The sequence below is a fragment of the Protomyctophum parallelum genome (assembly GCF_964188405.1).
Source record: "Protomyctophum parallelum genome assembly, chromosome: 9".
Lineage (NCBI taxonomy): Eukaryota > Metazoa > Chordata > Actinopteri > Myctophiformes > Myctophidae > Protomyctophum > Protomyctophum parallelum.
Window position 1 is genome coordinate 5,247,901 of NC_139706.1, and position 15,777 is coordinate 5,263,677.

General features: G+C 46.0%; 1 protein-coding gene across 3 annotated transcripts in view; it reads left to right on the plus strand.

The window, feature by feature from the left end:
* pik3cb (phosphatidylinositol-4,5-bisphosphate 3-kinase, catalytic subunit beta) overlaps positions 1 to 8,771 on the plus strand; it is a 103,594-nt gene extending 94,823 nt beyond the window's left edge. For 2 of the 3 annotated variants that reach the window (XM_083772416.1, XM_083772418.1), the window contains 8 exons: positions 659 to 855; positions 1,682 to 1,791; positions 3,083 to 3,161; positions 4,524 to 4,694; positions 6,378 to 6,501; positions 6,894 to 7,039; positions 7,756 to 7,888; positions 8,344 to 8,771. In XM_083772416.1, coding sequence (XP_083628542.1) covers positions 659 to 855; positions 1,682 to 1,791; positions 3,083 to 3,161; positions 4,524 to 4,694; positions 6,378 to 6,501; positions 6,894 to 7,039; positions 7,756 to 7,888; positions 8,344 to 8,481 — 1,098 coding nt within the window. In that variant the 3' untranslated portion in view covers positions 8,482 to 8,771. The remainder of the gene's footprint in view (positions 1 to 658; positions 856 to 1,681; positions 1,792 to 3,082; positions 3,162 to 4,523; positions 4,695 to 6,377; positions 6,502 to 6,893; positions 7,040 to 7,755; positions 7,889 to 8,343) is intronic. The other variant, XM_083772417.1, reaches the window with a different exon arrangement.
* The last annotated feature ends 7,006 nt before the right edge of the window (positions 8,772 to 15,777 follow it).

Here is a 15,777-nt window from a genome sequence, read left to right on the forward strand (position 1 = left end):
TCTGTGTCACCTTCAGATGGAGGCCCTGACTAAGTCTTCCTCTGTGTCACCTTCAGATGGAGGCCCTGACTAAGTCTTCCTCTGTGTCACCTTCAGATGGAGGCCCTGACTAAGTCTTCCTGTGTGTCACCTTCAGATGGAGGCCCTGACTAAGTCTTCCTCTGTGTCACCTTCAGATGGAGGCCCTGACTAAGTCTTCCTCTGTGTCACCTTCAGATGGAGGCCCTGACTAAGTCTTCCTCTCTGTCACCTTCAGATGGAGGCCCTGACTAAGTCTTCCTCTGTGTCACCTTCAGATGGAGGCCCTGACTAAGTCTTCCTCTGTGTCACCTTCAGATGGAGGCCCTGACTAAGTCTTCCTCTGTGTCACCTTCAGATGGAGGCCCTGACTAAGTCTTCCTCTGTGTCACCTTCAGATGGAGGCCCTGACTAAGCCTTCCTCTCTTGTACCTTCAGATGGAGGCCCTGACTAAGTCTTCCTCTCTGTCACCTTCAGATGGAGGCCCTGACTAAGTCTTCCTCTGTGTCACCTTGCAGATGGAGGCCCTGACTAAGTCTTCCTCTGTGTCACCTTCAGATGGAGGCCCTGACTAAGTCTTCCTCTGTGTCACCTTCAGATGGAGGCCCTGACTAAGTCTTCCTCTCTTTCACCTTGCAGATGGAGGCCCTGACTAAGCTGAAGTCGGTCAATGAGTTAATCAAGCTGGGAACCCTTAAGAACGCTCGCAGCAAGACCAAGGAGGCCATGTTGACGAAGGAAGCCATGATGACTTGTCTGAGGCAGACTGGCTACATTGACACCCTGTCTGACATCCACTCCCCTCTCAATCCCAGCGTCGTCCTCGCCGGCATCAAGTAAGATTCCCATTGTGATCCCCAGGGGTCCCTGACAGGACTATAAATAACGTTAAGTAATGTTATAGAGAATACATTCAGTAATTAGTAAATACGTTACAGTAATTGCACTGCTGTTTTATTTTCCAGCACTGTAGTTCTACCAAAAGCCTGAATGATTCTTCTCGTCACTGGTTTTACTCTCTACTGTTAACCCTTCCCTTCATAGTGAGGTTTACTGCTATACACTGAATTTAGCAACAACAAAATATACAGTCTAATAATGGCTCTGCCTCATTGTGTACACACACACACACACACACACACACACACACACTGTACTATCAACATACAGCTGTTGATAGTCACTGTATGTTTGTGTTCAGTGGCTCACTATACTGCTGGCTACACGGCATATCCTAGTGTGGTGACAGTCTTCAAAATAATGCTGCACCCCTGCCAGTGGACAGCCATGCCCCGAAGGCTTTACTTTACTCTTGGGAACCTTATTAACGTGATATTTCATGGCATTCGGCACAAACATGTCCACTTGGGCTGCAGTATGAAGTGATTAGAAGTAGGTGGTCAAAGGTCAGGGTAGCTTGAACACATTCCTCAAACGTATTCATTACATTCCTACAAAGTCTTCACCACTATGAGAGTCTGGACTAGAAATAGAATGTAGTCTTTAAAGAAATCTTGCAGTATACACTAGTTACAAACCCTGTTCTAGGAGGCTTGGTTAAAAATGAATTGATGAAGGGGTCCTTGGGGGGAAAGCTTCGTCAACTGACCAGTTGTCTCTCTCCCTCTCGTCCTCTCTCTCTCCTTCCTTCCATTATGGCAGTGTTGAAAAGTGTCGGTACATGGACTCTAAGATGAAGCCGCTGTGGATTGTTTACAACAATAAGCTGCTAGGAGGCGACTCCTTAGGAATCATCTTCAAAAACGGAGACGGTAGGGGAGAGGAGATACTTTCTCTGTATGGATGGTAGGAGATTGATTGATTGATTGATTATTTTAACAGTTTGCAGAAAAAACACCACAGGAAAGTGCAGTTCAATACAAGGTCTGAGAAAGCCTTTAGTAGGAGAGTAGGGATTAACATTCCTTTACGACTGTTGGTAGGACAGTTTCACATGTTTGTGGCGTAGGGGTTGGCTGCTCTGCATGTTGTATGGTAGGACGCGGGTTGGTCTGTACGTATGAATGGGATGGTAGGAGGGAGGATGAAGGGATGGTAGGAGGGAGGATGAATGGATGGTAGGAGGGAGGATGAATGGATGGTAGGAGGGAGGATGAATGGATGGTAGGAGGGAGGATGAATGGATGGTAGGAGGGAGGATGAATGGATGGTAGGAGGGAGGATGAATGGATGGTAGGAGGGAGGATGAATGGATGGTAGGAGGGAGGATGAATGGATGGTAGGAGGGAGGATGAATGGATGGTAGGAGGGAGGATGAATGGATGGTAGGAGGGAGGATGAATGGATGGTAGGAGGGAGGATGAATGGATGGTAGGAGGGAGGATGAATGGATGGTAGGAGGGAGGATGAATGGATGGTAGGAGGGAGGATGAATGGATGGTAGGAGGGAGGATGAATGGATGGTAGGAGGGAGGATGAATGGAGGGTAGGAGGGAGGATGAATGGAGGGTAGGAGGGAGGATGAATGGAGGGTAGGAGGGAGGATGAATGGAGGGTAGGAGGGAGGATGAATGGAGGGTAGGAGGGAGGATGAATGGAGGGTAGGAGGGAGGATGAATGGATGGTAGGAGCCGAGGGAGGATGAATGGATGGTAGGAGGGAGGATGAATGGATGGTAGGAGCCGAGGGAGGATGAATGGATGGTAGGAGGGAGGATGAATGGATGGTAGGAGCCGAGGGAGGATGAATGGATGGTAGGAGGGAGGATGAATGGATGGTAGGAGCCGAGGGAGGATGAATGGATGGTAGGAGGGAGGATGAATGGATGGTAGGAGCCGAGGGAGGATGAATGGATGGTAGGAGGGAGGATGAATGGATGGTAGGAGCCGAGGGAGGATGAATGGATGGTAGGAGCCGAGGGAGGATGAATGGATGGTAGGAGGGAGGATGAATGGATGGTAGGAGGGAGGATGAATGGATGGTAGGAGGGAGGATGAATGGATGGTAGGAGGGAGGATGAATGGATGGATGGGCTAAAACAAAGTTCTCTGAATGAATTTCATTCTGTTATTCATCTCTTTCTCTCGCTCGCTCCTTTCCCAGACCTGAGGCAGGACATGCTAACACTCCAGATTCTGAGGTTGATGGACATGCTATGGAAGGAGGATAATCTGGACCTCAGGTCAGTGTGTGTGCGCGCTTGTGTGTGTGCGCGTGTGTGTGTGTGTGCGCTTGTGTGTGTGTGTGTGTGTGTGCGTGCGCGCACCACCAGGTTGTTTGTTCCTGTTCTCTGCAGGGAAGGGGAAGCAGCACTGTGGTGGGGTGTAGACTGTAGAGGGAGAGGAGGGGCTCTAAATCTGCCCCCCCCCCCCTGCTAATTTAACCTCTAACCCCTCAACACTACACATCCCACACACACACACTATCTTCTTTACTTCCTAATAAAAACCACATTTGTCTCTTATAAAAACCCAGGTTTTCCTCCATTATTCTCCAAAACAGACACACACTCACACACACACACACACACACACTCACACACACACACGTTGACACTGACACATCTGGAGCTAGGCAGTGGAGACGGTCTTGTTTTGACAGTCGAGCCAGAGGCCAGGCTTTAGGTTACAGGGACAAAGGTTTGAAGGATCCAACGAAGCAAGGAGGAGAACGAGGAGGATGTGGACGATGATGTTAACGGAACCATTTTGATGTGGCGGAGGGAGGGAGGGAGGGAGGGAGGGAGGGAGGCTCGCCGGGGATCACCCGCGGCTCGTACCGAGCCACACGTGTCCGTTTAATGGTCAGCCAGCTGTCTGTGCGTGTGTTTCTCATTCACACGCCACTCGACACCCGTCGAGTTGGAGCAGGAATTTCACATGCGTTTGGTCTCTGTTAGAAGTGGAGAGCAATTATTCTTTGTAGCGGATCTGGGAACTGTTGGAATGTCAAAGTATTAGTCTTCTTGGTGTGTTCTGCCGGGTCTCCCTGGAGCATTGGTATCAGTATAACTTTGCCACGTCGGGGCTGTTCAGTTAGGGCCGTTCTGCTAGATCGCTTCAGACAGTCAGAAAAGTAGGCGTCAAGGATAGAAGACACCCTGAATAAATGAATCTCCACTGCCTTCTAGTGGAGATTGTGAGAACTTCCTTGAAGATGAAAATAGGGATGTGGCATGCCAGGTTGAAAGTGGTTCAATGCTGTATTCATAAAGGAGAGATGTGCACTTTGCCATGCATCCCAGTTTCACTTTAGAAGCCGACTTCTTCCAGTTGTTTGGCAAATGATACACGTTTGCACTTTGCAGGCACAGGCATGAGGTGCTCAAAGCGTAGTAAAGCTATCTCAATGGGCTGGGTGTGTCTGACATTCACACAATGAGTTTCACTTTGATTTATGAACAGATATTCTCTGTACAGTACATCAATCTTCCTCTCAGTTCTCTGCCTTACACAGTGAAGTGTATGTTTTGGATTTTGAAGGGAATAATTTAGGATGCAGGAATCTGTAACTAACCCAGTTCTTCCTTACCCTTTCCTTGAAGAATTGTGCCTTACGGTTGCCTAGCGACGGGGGACAGGGCGGGGCTGATCGAGGTGGTGTCATCAGCGGACACCATCGCTAACATCCAGCTGACCAGCAGCAACGTGGCGGCAACCGCTGCCTTCAACAAGGACGCCCTGCTCAACTGGATCAAAGAGAAGAACTCTTCTGGGTGAGACCGCTGTTGTCCTGTGCAACCTTGTGCTGTACACGCAAACTGCGTGTACAGAGCGTTGCAGTCCCGCCCCCCCGACGAGTGGCCCGGAAGGGAATTTCCCATTCATTTTTCCCTTAGACGTTTCAGAAAGTACCTTTTAAACTAAAGCCTCGGACAAAGCCAACTCGGCTCCTGACAAATCATGACAAACACAATCTTTTGTGCCAAACAAATAATTAGAAAGAAGAAAGAGGGCATGATACAACAGTTTTTCTTATTTCTAATTATTTGTGTTTATTGTCATGATTTGTCAGGAGCCAGGTTGGCTTTGCCCGAGGCTTAAAGGTCTTTAAATAAATACTTTTTGAAACGTCTATGGGGAAAATGAATGGGAAATTCTCTTCCGGGCTGCTCGTCGTTCTGAAAGGGGGCGGGACTGCAACGCTCTATACAACAAGCAACGGCGTAATGCCGGCTTTGTGTAAATGGTGACGCCACGCAACTTTCCCTACTTGTGGTACTCTGAGAGAAAGGATTTGCTGTTCTGTGCAACTCGGATGGGCCCGAGTCGGCTCAGGCCAACTTTGCAACGTTCGTCACAACTTGCGCGTTTTGCCACGCTTGGTGGTGTCTCTCGTGGCTCAAGTTTGCTTAGGATGGCGTCCCTCCGTCGTGGTCTAAAACTATACTTTATCGACCAAAAGAAGTAGCCCGCAGTGGCCAGACTGTTGCCTCTCGCAATTCTCAAATGCTTCCGTCATACAGTCTAGTCTAAAGCACGGAAGCTCATGATAAGCGATAAATCGGACGTGAAGCCTCCTCCCCGCTTCTCTTTTTTTCTTTAACCCATTCTGACCTGAGATCAGATTCTAAAAATGTCTCTTACATCCTGACAGTTTCATTATTAACCCATTCTGACCTGAGATCAGATTCTAAAAGTGTCTTTGATTTTTCAAAAATAGCAGACCTACAAGCTCGTATCGCGCCACTCGGTGGCGCGATATGAGCTTGTAGATCTGCTATTTTTCAATAGCTAAAGCACAACGTAATGCTAACACCAAAATGGGTTCCCGTCTAAAATGGGTTAAAGTCGCGCAGATTTATCCTAATATAAATCAAAATCATCTAAACATATATAGCCCCGACCCGGATGGCTGGTGTAACCTGGTCTGGTAATCCACCCTAACAGTGTGTCACAGGTTCGAGTCCCGTTTTCTAATGTTATATCCTCTACAGAGTACAGTTGATATTTTTCATATTGGTCATTGTTGTCCAATGTCCACTCTTGCTTTTTTGAGGGGTGCTAGCCCCTCCTATAAACAGCTATAGTGTAGATTGTGTCTGAAACACAGACATTAAATGCCATTGACAATGCATGGAGAATTGATGTCATACGTGTCTGAGCAAATCGGCTGTCGGTATGTCGTTGGAAACCCTTGGCCAATTAACTAATGAACCAATTAACTAAGGTATGTTTCAAGGTCAGTATAAGGTCAATAATGGCTCTAAAGGATTTTGAACATTACATGTCTTATTTTTAGTTTGTTTTATTGGATGATTTTTGTCTTTCTCATCTGTGTTTATGTGGTTTTTGTTTCTCATGGTTTTTCTTTGTGTCATTGCGGTAACGCTGCAAAACAACAACAGAAGGTGCTGTTAAGTCTACTGAAAGTGACACCGTGTTGATTGTACTTGTAGTGACTCTCTGGAGCGGGCCATCGAGGAGTTCACCCTGTCCTGTGCAGGCTACTGTGTAGCTACTTATGTCCTGGGGATAGGGGACCGTCACAGCGACAACATCATGGTCCGCAGCACTGGACAGGTACACTACAAACATTTAAACTGTCAATGTTTTTTTATGTTTCACCACCGTGAGTGTCACTTTATATGTGTGTACTGTTTTTAACCCATTCTGACTGGGCACCCATTTTGGTGTCGGCATCATGTTATGCTTTAGCTATTTAAAAATAGCAGATCTACAAGCTCATATCGCGCCACCGAGTGGCGCGATACGAGCTTGTAGGTCTGCTATTTTTATTTTATCGAAGACACTTTTAGAATCTGATCTCAGGTCAAAATGGGTTAATAATGAAACTGTCAGGATGTAATAAGACATTTTTTGAATCTGATCTCAGGTCAGAATGGGTTAATACCTTTGGAAATATACACTGGGGACATTATGTTTTTCAAACTGTGTGTGTGTGTTTCCATCAGCTTTTCCACATCGACTTTGGTCACATCCTGGGCAACTTCAAATCCAAGTTTGGCATCAAGAGGGAACGCGTGCCCTTCATCCTCACCCATGACTTCATCCACGTCATCCAACAGGGCAAGACGGGCAACACGGAGAAGTTTGGCAGGTTGGTGCTTTCTCTGCTTTCCAACTCCAATCAAATGTCAGTGATCCTAGGACTTCCGCAGAAGAGTACAGTCGGAAATAACAGCGTAAATAACATAAGACAGTTTAGTCTAATATTATAGGGTTGGTATGTTTTGTAATAATAATTATTCTAGTAACTAAAGTTTTCAAATAATTGTAGAGTAAAAGTAGTACTACATTTGCCTTTTAGATACAGTACAGTGGAGTACTGAAAAGTGGCAATACTAAACTATAAAGTTAACCCATTCTGACCTGAGATCAGATTCATACGAGGTTTCCACTGGACACACACTGGTCTGATTAACCCATTCTGACCTGAGATCAGATTCTAGAAATGTCAGTCGCTCTTCGATTTTTCAAAAATAGCAGACCTACAAGCTCGTATCGCGCCACTCGGTGGCGCGATATGAGCTTGTAGATCTGCTATTTTTCAATAGCTAAAGCATAACATGATGCTGACACCAAAATGGGTGCCCGTTCAGAATGGGTTAAAAAATAAATAACCTTAATTGTACTTGTATACTGTACATATGACTGTGTCGGGCGAAAGTTGCAAAAAATGGCCAATGTACAAGCACACAACGTGTGGTTATAATAACTACAGTATGTCCAGCTAGGGATGCCAGGTTCAAAATGGTTAAATCTGTCGGTGGGCTTCATAAATATGTTTAATTTGTATGTGCTTAAACCTCCCAGTTTCCGGCAATACTGTGAGGATGCCTATCTAATCTTGAGGAAGAACGGCAACCTCTTCATCACCCTGTTTGCCCTCATGCTGACTGCTGGCCTGCCGGAGCTAACCTCTGTCAAAGACATCCAGTACTTAAAGGTATCTCTCTCTCTCTCTCTCTCTCTCTCTGTCTCTGTCTCTCTCTCTCTCTGTCTCTCTCTGTCTCTGTCTCTGTCTCTGTCTCTGTCTCTGTCTCTGTCTCTCTCTGTCTCTCTCGCTCTCTCGCTCTCTCTCTCTCTCTCTCATGCACATGCATACTGTAAGTGAAATAAACTACATCGTCAGACCATCTTATTTACATCTTTCGTTCTTCACCTCTCTCAAATTCCACTTTCCACCATCCCTTTCCTTTCTCCTGTCCTAATTCCTTCCCGTTATCATTTCTCCTTCCTCTCTTTCTGCGTCTCCTTCAATCCCCTTCGCATGTCCTCTTCTCTCCACCTTAAATCTCCTCTCCTTCCCGTTACCACCCCAATTACATCTCCTTTCCTTCTCCTCAATGTTTCTTCCTCTCTTCCCTTCCCGCTTCATTTCCTTTGTCCTTTCCCTTCAAGGACTCTCTGGCTCTGGGCAAGACGGACGACGAGGCCCTGAAGCAGTTCCGGCAGAAATTTGACGAAGCCCTCCGAGAAAGCTGGACCACCAAGGTCAACTGGATGGCCCACAACGTAGCCAAGGACAACCGCTCTTAGACCTAGCTAGCTAGAGCGCTGAAGACCAGGGCCCACCAGGGTCTGGAGGAACACAGTGAAGGGGGGGTGGACGGGTCAACGTAGCCAAGGACAACTGCTCTTAGACCTAGCTAGAGCGCTGAAGACCAGGGCCCACCAGGGTCTGGAGGAACACAGTGAAGGGGGGGTGCCAAGGACGGACAGGGAGACAACCACGTCTAATTAAAAATAAAGGGAATCTAGAGGACCATCCCAAATGACAGCAGCTGAGCATGTACACACACACACACACACACACACACACTCACACAGAGTACATCCAGTCTCCTAGGTGTATAGGTACCTGTACTTAGCCCTCCCTTGCCTTATATAGTTCTGTCACAGTGCCTCCAGCTATTCAAAGAGGTTCAGTGGCGTACTGCATATCTGTGGAACCGTGATGGTCGCCAAAGAAGGGAAAGCAGCCTTCAAATGCACCGCTCCCCATAACCACCTCATCTCCCAAAATGGACTGGCCCTGCGCAGCCTAAAATGGAGAGGACTGACCGACCCAGTGGCGAGGTAACGGGGTGGTCACGGGTGGTTTGTTCGTGTCAGACGGACGTCTGATTAGTCTGGACAATGGCTTGGAGGGGGGCAGCGTAAACGGCGAATGCAGGCCCCGCCCCCTGAACTGTATAAAAGGACAACTCCGATAACAGACGGGTGGGGATGGAAAGATGACTGAGGACACCCATGTCTTATAATGAGGCCAAAATGTGCACACTAGCCACCAGGGGGTGCAGTCGTAGCAGTTGTGTTCCCACGACGCCTCCTGCTCGCCGTGAAAGTGTGCCTCTCAACTGTGGGAAGATTGTATTTTTTATTTTAACGTTTTTATCCTGAGATTTCTATGTGCCAGACTACTTTACGACTCCAAAGACTGAGTGAGGAAAGAGAGCGAGAGATTGAGAGAAAGAGAACGCTGAGCCTTAGCTTGAAGTTAAAGGGCAGAGTGAACATAATTGAACACTGGAATCATTTTGAAATGGAGAGAGAAATGTCATATTTGAGAATTTTAAATTATTGTTCAATTAGCTAAAAAACTATCTTAAATCATTTATTTTTGGGTGGTTTTATAAAACCTTGATATTGTTTCTGTCTTTTCTTTTTTTATGGAAGAACTCGAGTCATTGGTCACATTTATTTGTAAGTGTCCTGCTGGTTATTGTCAGTAGCCTGAAGAAGTTTGTCTTTAATCACGGCATTACTTAAAGATGTCAGCCTTTCAAAGCTCCATCCAGCTCACCCTCATAACCACAACAAATAACATCAGCATTATAACATGCCTTTTAGGACCAAAATGAGGTGGTTATTGTTCTGTTCACACTGTTTTTAATGATCTGTTCCAAATTGAATGTCTTTGCAAAATACTGTATGTGCCGCTCTCTTTCTACGTGTGTTTGTTTTTATAATAATGAGCAGGTGTGGGTGGCGTTAGGGGCCTGTGTGGAAAGGGGGATTGTTGTGATGCCAAGTTATTTCCTGCTTTTGACATAAGGTGTTCCTCAGCATCTGCATCTGTTTGGTCTTTTTTGTGCAATATCCGCAAACGAGTATATGACCCTGTATATTTAGTATATGAACCCTTGGGGCAAAACCTAAACGCTGATTTATACTTTGTAGCACAAGCCTCTCGGAAAGGCTCACAGAAATGCTGTGCAACAAAGTGTATAATGGTTCACTCACTGTGGGCTTATGTGTGATGCTGCTGTATTTCGCACCGCTAGCCTTCAAATGTCACTCAGACACTGGATATTGTCAAATGTACAGGCTTTTATTGTTCTGCTGGTTTTTGTTTTCATAGGATAAAATATTAAAGTGTTTTTTTCTCTCCCTGTGGTCCATTCTTCATGCTGGCTGTGGATTGTCTGACTGTGTTGAAATCGCTCTGTTTTCTTGCTCATCGTTGGCGTTCCCTCATACAGATTTTTTTTTTTTTTTTTTAAGATATTTTTTTGCGGCTTACGCCTTTTATTGATTTTTGAAGGGACAGACAGTAGGCTGACAGGAAACGGGAGAGAGATGGGGGGATGACATGCAGTAAAGGCCGTGTCGGTCAGACAGAATGGGTTAAAAGGGAATACAGAACAGGGGGTCCTCAGAACAGGGGGTCCACAGAACAGGGGGTCCACAGAACAGGGGGTCCACAGAACAGGGGGTCCTCTCAGAACAGGGGGTCCACAGAACAGGGGGTCCTCTCAGAACAGGGGGTCCTCTCAGAACAGGGGGTCCACAGAACAGGGGGTCCTCTCAGAACATAGGTGGGGACGATGTAGGACACCCCTGGAACAGAGACAAACACATGTTGTTGAGGTGGGGACGATGTAGGACACCCCTGGAACAGAGACAAACACATGTTGTTGAGGTGGGGACGATGTAGGACACCCCTGGAACAGAGAGACAAACACATGATGTTGAGGTGGGGACGATGTAGGACACCCCTGGAACAGAGACAAACACATGTTGTTGAGGTGGGGACGATGTAGGACACCCCTGGAACAGAGACAAACACATGTTGTTGAGGTGGGGACGATGTAGGACACCCCTGGAACAGAGACAAACACATGTTGTTGAGGTGGGGACGATGTAGGACACCCCTGGAACAGAGACAAACACATGATGTTGAGGTGGGGATGATGTAGGACACCCCTGGAACAGAGACAAACACATGATGTTGAGGTGGGGGCGATGTAGGACACCCCTGGAACAGAGACAAACACATGATGTTGAGGTGGGGACGATGTAGGACACCCCTGGAACAGAGACAAACACATGTTGTTTCCGTCAGTGGTTCTCAAAATCAGTGTTGTTTCCGTCGACTAAAACTATGACAAAATAATGTTCGTCGACTACCTTTCTCCACTGAGGAAAACTAAGCTATGACGACTAAGACTAAATATACTGACAATTTTGTCGACAAATAAAAACTAGACTAAACTGTGGACTGTGACTAGTGGACAACAGATCCATTATACGTCATTTTACAATTAGTTGCATGCTGAAAATAGCCGATCTACAAGCGGCTATTTTCTGAAAATAGCCGATCTACAAGCGGCTCTTTTCCAATAGCTAAAGTATAACATAACGCTTAACAAGTTTTGGGCGGGAACCCCTTTTTGGTGTTAGCATTATGTTATGCTTTAGCTCAGGGGTCTGCAACAGGCGGCTCTAGAGCCGCATGCGGCTCTAGAGCACACCCCTAGTGGCTCCCTGTAGCATTAAAAGTAGCAATACATTATTTTTCATTTATGGTTTCTGTAGGAGGCCAAACGTGACAAGCATTCTTAATATTTATTCTACACGTTTTTACAAAATTGGAAAACTTAACTAAACTAAAATTTGCGTCATAGCATGCGACACACTCAGTGCCGTGCCAGCCAGGTGTCTATTATAAACAAACCGGTGGGTGTGTGAGGCTGCTGCCTGCTACGCTATGGCTTCTACAGGGAGAGAAATAAAGATAGCCGACGAAAAACAGAGGATTTAACAGTTTGTGGACAGAGGCTTTTGCCTTCACAGCCAATGCAGATTGACTGCCTGTATGTTTAATCTGCTGTGAGAAGCTATAAAACAACAAAAAAAGTAACGTTGAAAGACATTTCCAGGGAAAGCATGCCAAATTCTGCTAGTTTCGTTGCAACCCGGGAGATAGTAAAGCTTGGCAAACTGCATTATAATGCGTAATTTTCTTTGCGGCTCCAGATAGATTTTGAATTTATTTTTGGTCGAAAATGGCTCTTTCAACATCTTGGGTTGCAGACCCCTGCTTTAGCTATTGAAAAACAGCAGATCTACAAGCTCGTAGCGCGCGCTATCTATCTATCTGTCTGTCTGTCTGTCTGTCTATCTATAAAATGTCTTCTACATCCTGACAGTTTAAAAAAATAGCAGACCTACAAGCTCGTAGCTCGCCACTCGGTGGCGCGCTATCTATCTGTCTGTCTGTCTGTCTGTGTGTGTGTGTGATTTTTTTTAAATAGCAGACCTACAAGCTCGTAGCGCGACACTCTGTGGCACGCTATGAGCTTGTAGATCTGCTATCTGTCTGTCTGTCTGTGTGTGTGATTTTTTGTTAAATAGCAGACCTACAAGCTCGTAGCGCGACACTCGGTGGCGCGCTATGAGCTTGTAGATCTGCTATCTGTCTGTCTGTCTGTCTGTTGACATGTCTCTTAGGCTTGGGTTAATTAAAAACAGGTTTGTGTGCTTGTGGAGCCAGCCAGGTGACTGTCATTAGGGAGCTGAGCTGAGCTGGGCCTTTGGCTTTGGCTTCAGTCTTGTTTCCAACACGTTACGTTGTAGAACTTGTAGTATGAATCGAGCTTCAGAAATAACAGAGATACTAAATACAAAAACGGAGATACTAAATTCTACCACTAAGCAGTGGTGTGTTCTGGGTTTTTTCGGACAGCATACAATAATCATGCCCTGCACGGCATGCGCACGTATATACGCTCGGGCGTGGTCAGTGGATGAAATGGTTTCCAGACCCGGATTGGCTGGTCTGGCAATTCTGGCAGATGCCAGAAGGGCAGTCAATGGGCCGTGGCTGAGCCAAAACAAAAACAAAATGTAAATAAAATAGACATAGTGGCATCTTTCGGCTGTCTCTGGGCCGGTGAAGACCACAAATGCCAGGGCCCCTTTTCTGTGCCAGTCCATGCCCGAATGGTTAGCAAACAGTATACTGTAGCCTTTTCCCCAAACATTTCTGCAAGGCATACTACAGTATGTATATTGCGTAACATGGTACAGTAGAACACACCACTGCACCAAGAGCCAAAAGAGTGAATTCCAAACATTTTGCATATGACTGTGTGTGTGTTTGTATGCACACATCAAAACATGCACTGTCCTTAACCCATTCTGACCTGAGATCAGATTCATACGAGGTTTCCACTGGACACACATTGGTCTGATTAACCCATTCTGACCTGAGATCAGATTCATATGAGGTTTCCACTGGACACACACTGGTCTGATTAAACCCATTCTGACCTGAGATCAGATTCTAAAAAATTCGATTTTTCAAAAATAGCAGACCTACAAGCTCGTAGCGCGCCACTCGGTGGCGCGCTACGAGCTTGTAGATCTGCTATTTTTAAATAGCTAAAGCATAACATGATGCCGACACCAAAATGGGTGCCCGGTCAAAAACAAAAACAGAAAAACACTAGCAGTCAAAACATCAAACTTCAAGGCAATCAATAAAGGATTTCCTAAAATCCATAATGCTTTCATGACCAACAGTCTTGTGGCCTTGGTGAGATATATATAACCCTGTTTTTTTACTTACGTAGTGACCTAAGTTGGCACGTGGGGATGGCATAGTACCGATGGGTGTTGCTGAAAGATTACATAATGCCCCTACGTTGGCACAAGGGTATAAAATATAACAACTAGACAAGGAATTCAGGGAGGGGGTGTTAGGCACAGGAGGACAGTCATGAAGGCTTCTGCACACACCTGATTTCACACATTGACCTTGATATTGTTGTCTTCCTTCTGTCCTGTGTCTTCATCAGCTTCCTCTTCCTGTAACTTGCAGGTTCAGTTTGATCTGAACAGAATGTACAAGGCTGGGGTACATTTTGTACATTTTGTTCTGGGTGCATGGTTTGTTTAACATCCACCTGCATGCTGTCGACCCTGAGCTGTCTTTCACGGTTGATCTTCCAGCCCAGCCTTCTCGGGGCTTAAAGCCAAAACGAATCCCAAGACTGAAAATTACTTTTAGCAAATCTGCACTGATCTCATTAAATAACCCCTGTGAAATCCTCAGGACTGAAATCCGTCCCCAGGAATGAGAACTTTAAGCCCTGCCTTCTACAGAGGTACCATCGAGAGCATTCTCACTTACTGTTTCACCTCCTGATAACAGTACAGCCGAGGAGAGAAAAACAACTGAACAGGATACTGAGAACAGCTAGTAAGACCATTGGTACCTCGCTGCCATCCCTGGCAGACATGTACCAACAACGATGCATGAGGAGAGCGACTAACATCGTTAAAGGGACACTTCACCCTTTTTGCAAAAAAATGTATGTTAATGACGTTTAGAAGCTTTAGAACACTTTCCTGGAGATCTTTATGTGTGTAATATGTGGTTTTAGATATTTTAGATTGTAGCAGTGAGCCTGTTGTCTCTGATGTCATGGACACTGGGCTCACTTCCTTCCTGGACTACATGTTGTCTCAGTAAGACAGCTCTCCCCCTATCCACAAGGAGGGGCAGTGCACCAAAGAATTATGGGAATTGTAGTCCAGGAGGGTAGTGAGACCAGTGTCCATGACATCAGAGACAACAGGCTCACTGCTACAATCTAAAATAACTAAAACCACATATTACACACATACCCCCAGGAAAGTGATCTAAAGCTTCTAAACGTCATTAACATATATTTTTTTGCAAAAAGGGTGAAGTGTCCCTTTAAGGACACCACCCACCCCTCTTTTAGCCTGTGGATAATGTGAGAATGGTGGAGAGTTGGGTGTGGTGCTGAATCTGCTGATTGGTGATTGAGTGCTGATTGAAAGCAGGTAGTGTTGCATATTGACAGGTACAGCCTCTGGCCCTGTCCCCACTCCTGATTCGTCAACCTCGTCCACGCCCTAGCCAGGTTTGGCTGTGCGTCTGAGTTCTCATCTATAGACCGATTCACAGAGGGGTGCCCTGGGCGCAGCCATTACTGAGGTGTAATCCATGGAGCAGGTGCTCCGTAGGCCAGGTGTAGCTAATCAGTGCTGCTGCACTCAATGGTACACCTCAGTAATGGCCGCACCCAGGAAACCCTCTGTGAATCGGTCTATAAAGCCTCAGTCTGCCCCGATGACTCTGTGGAATGGCAGCTGAAAAGTAGCAGAGAATGGAACACCCTGTTCCCCACCAACCAAACCATGTAGCATTCAAACATGCTGTCCCCAGTCCCCCACCAACCAAACCATGTAGCTTTCAGTACAGGCAGAAACCTTGTATCTCCATATTTTAAATCTTTACCTTTTCTTTTTTTGTAAATTAATGCCTGACTTCATCATGCATGTATGTAGGCCATGTATGTAGGCCTATGTCTCCACCATCCCTGAATCCAGTCTGTCACAACTGAAAGGCAGAATTCCCAAAGCAGCACATTTTCTGTGTGAGAATATCACAGTTGTGTATTTCAGCTACTGTATACTTAAAATAAAAGTGGACTCATCAGAGCCAAGTTCTCCTGTCACAGCAACTTTATGCACATAACATTAAACATCTTTGTGTATTATGTCGTTTCTTGAAGA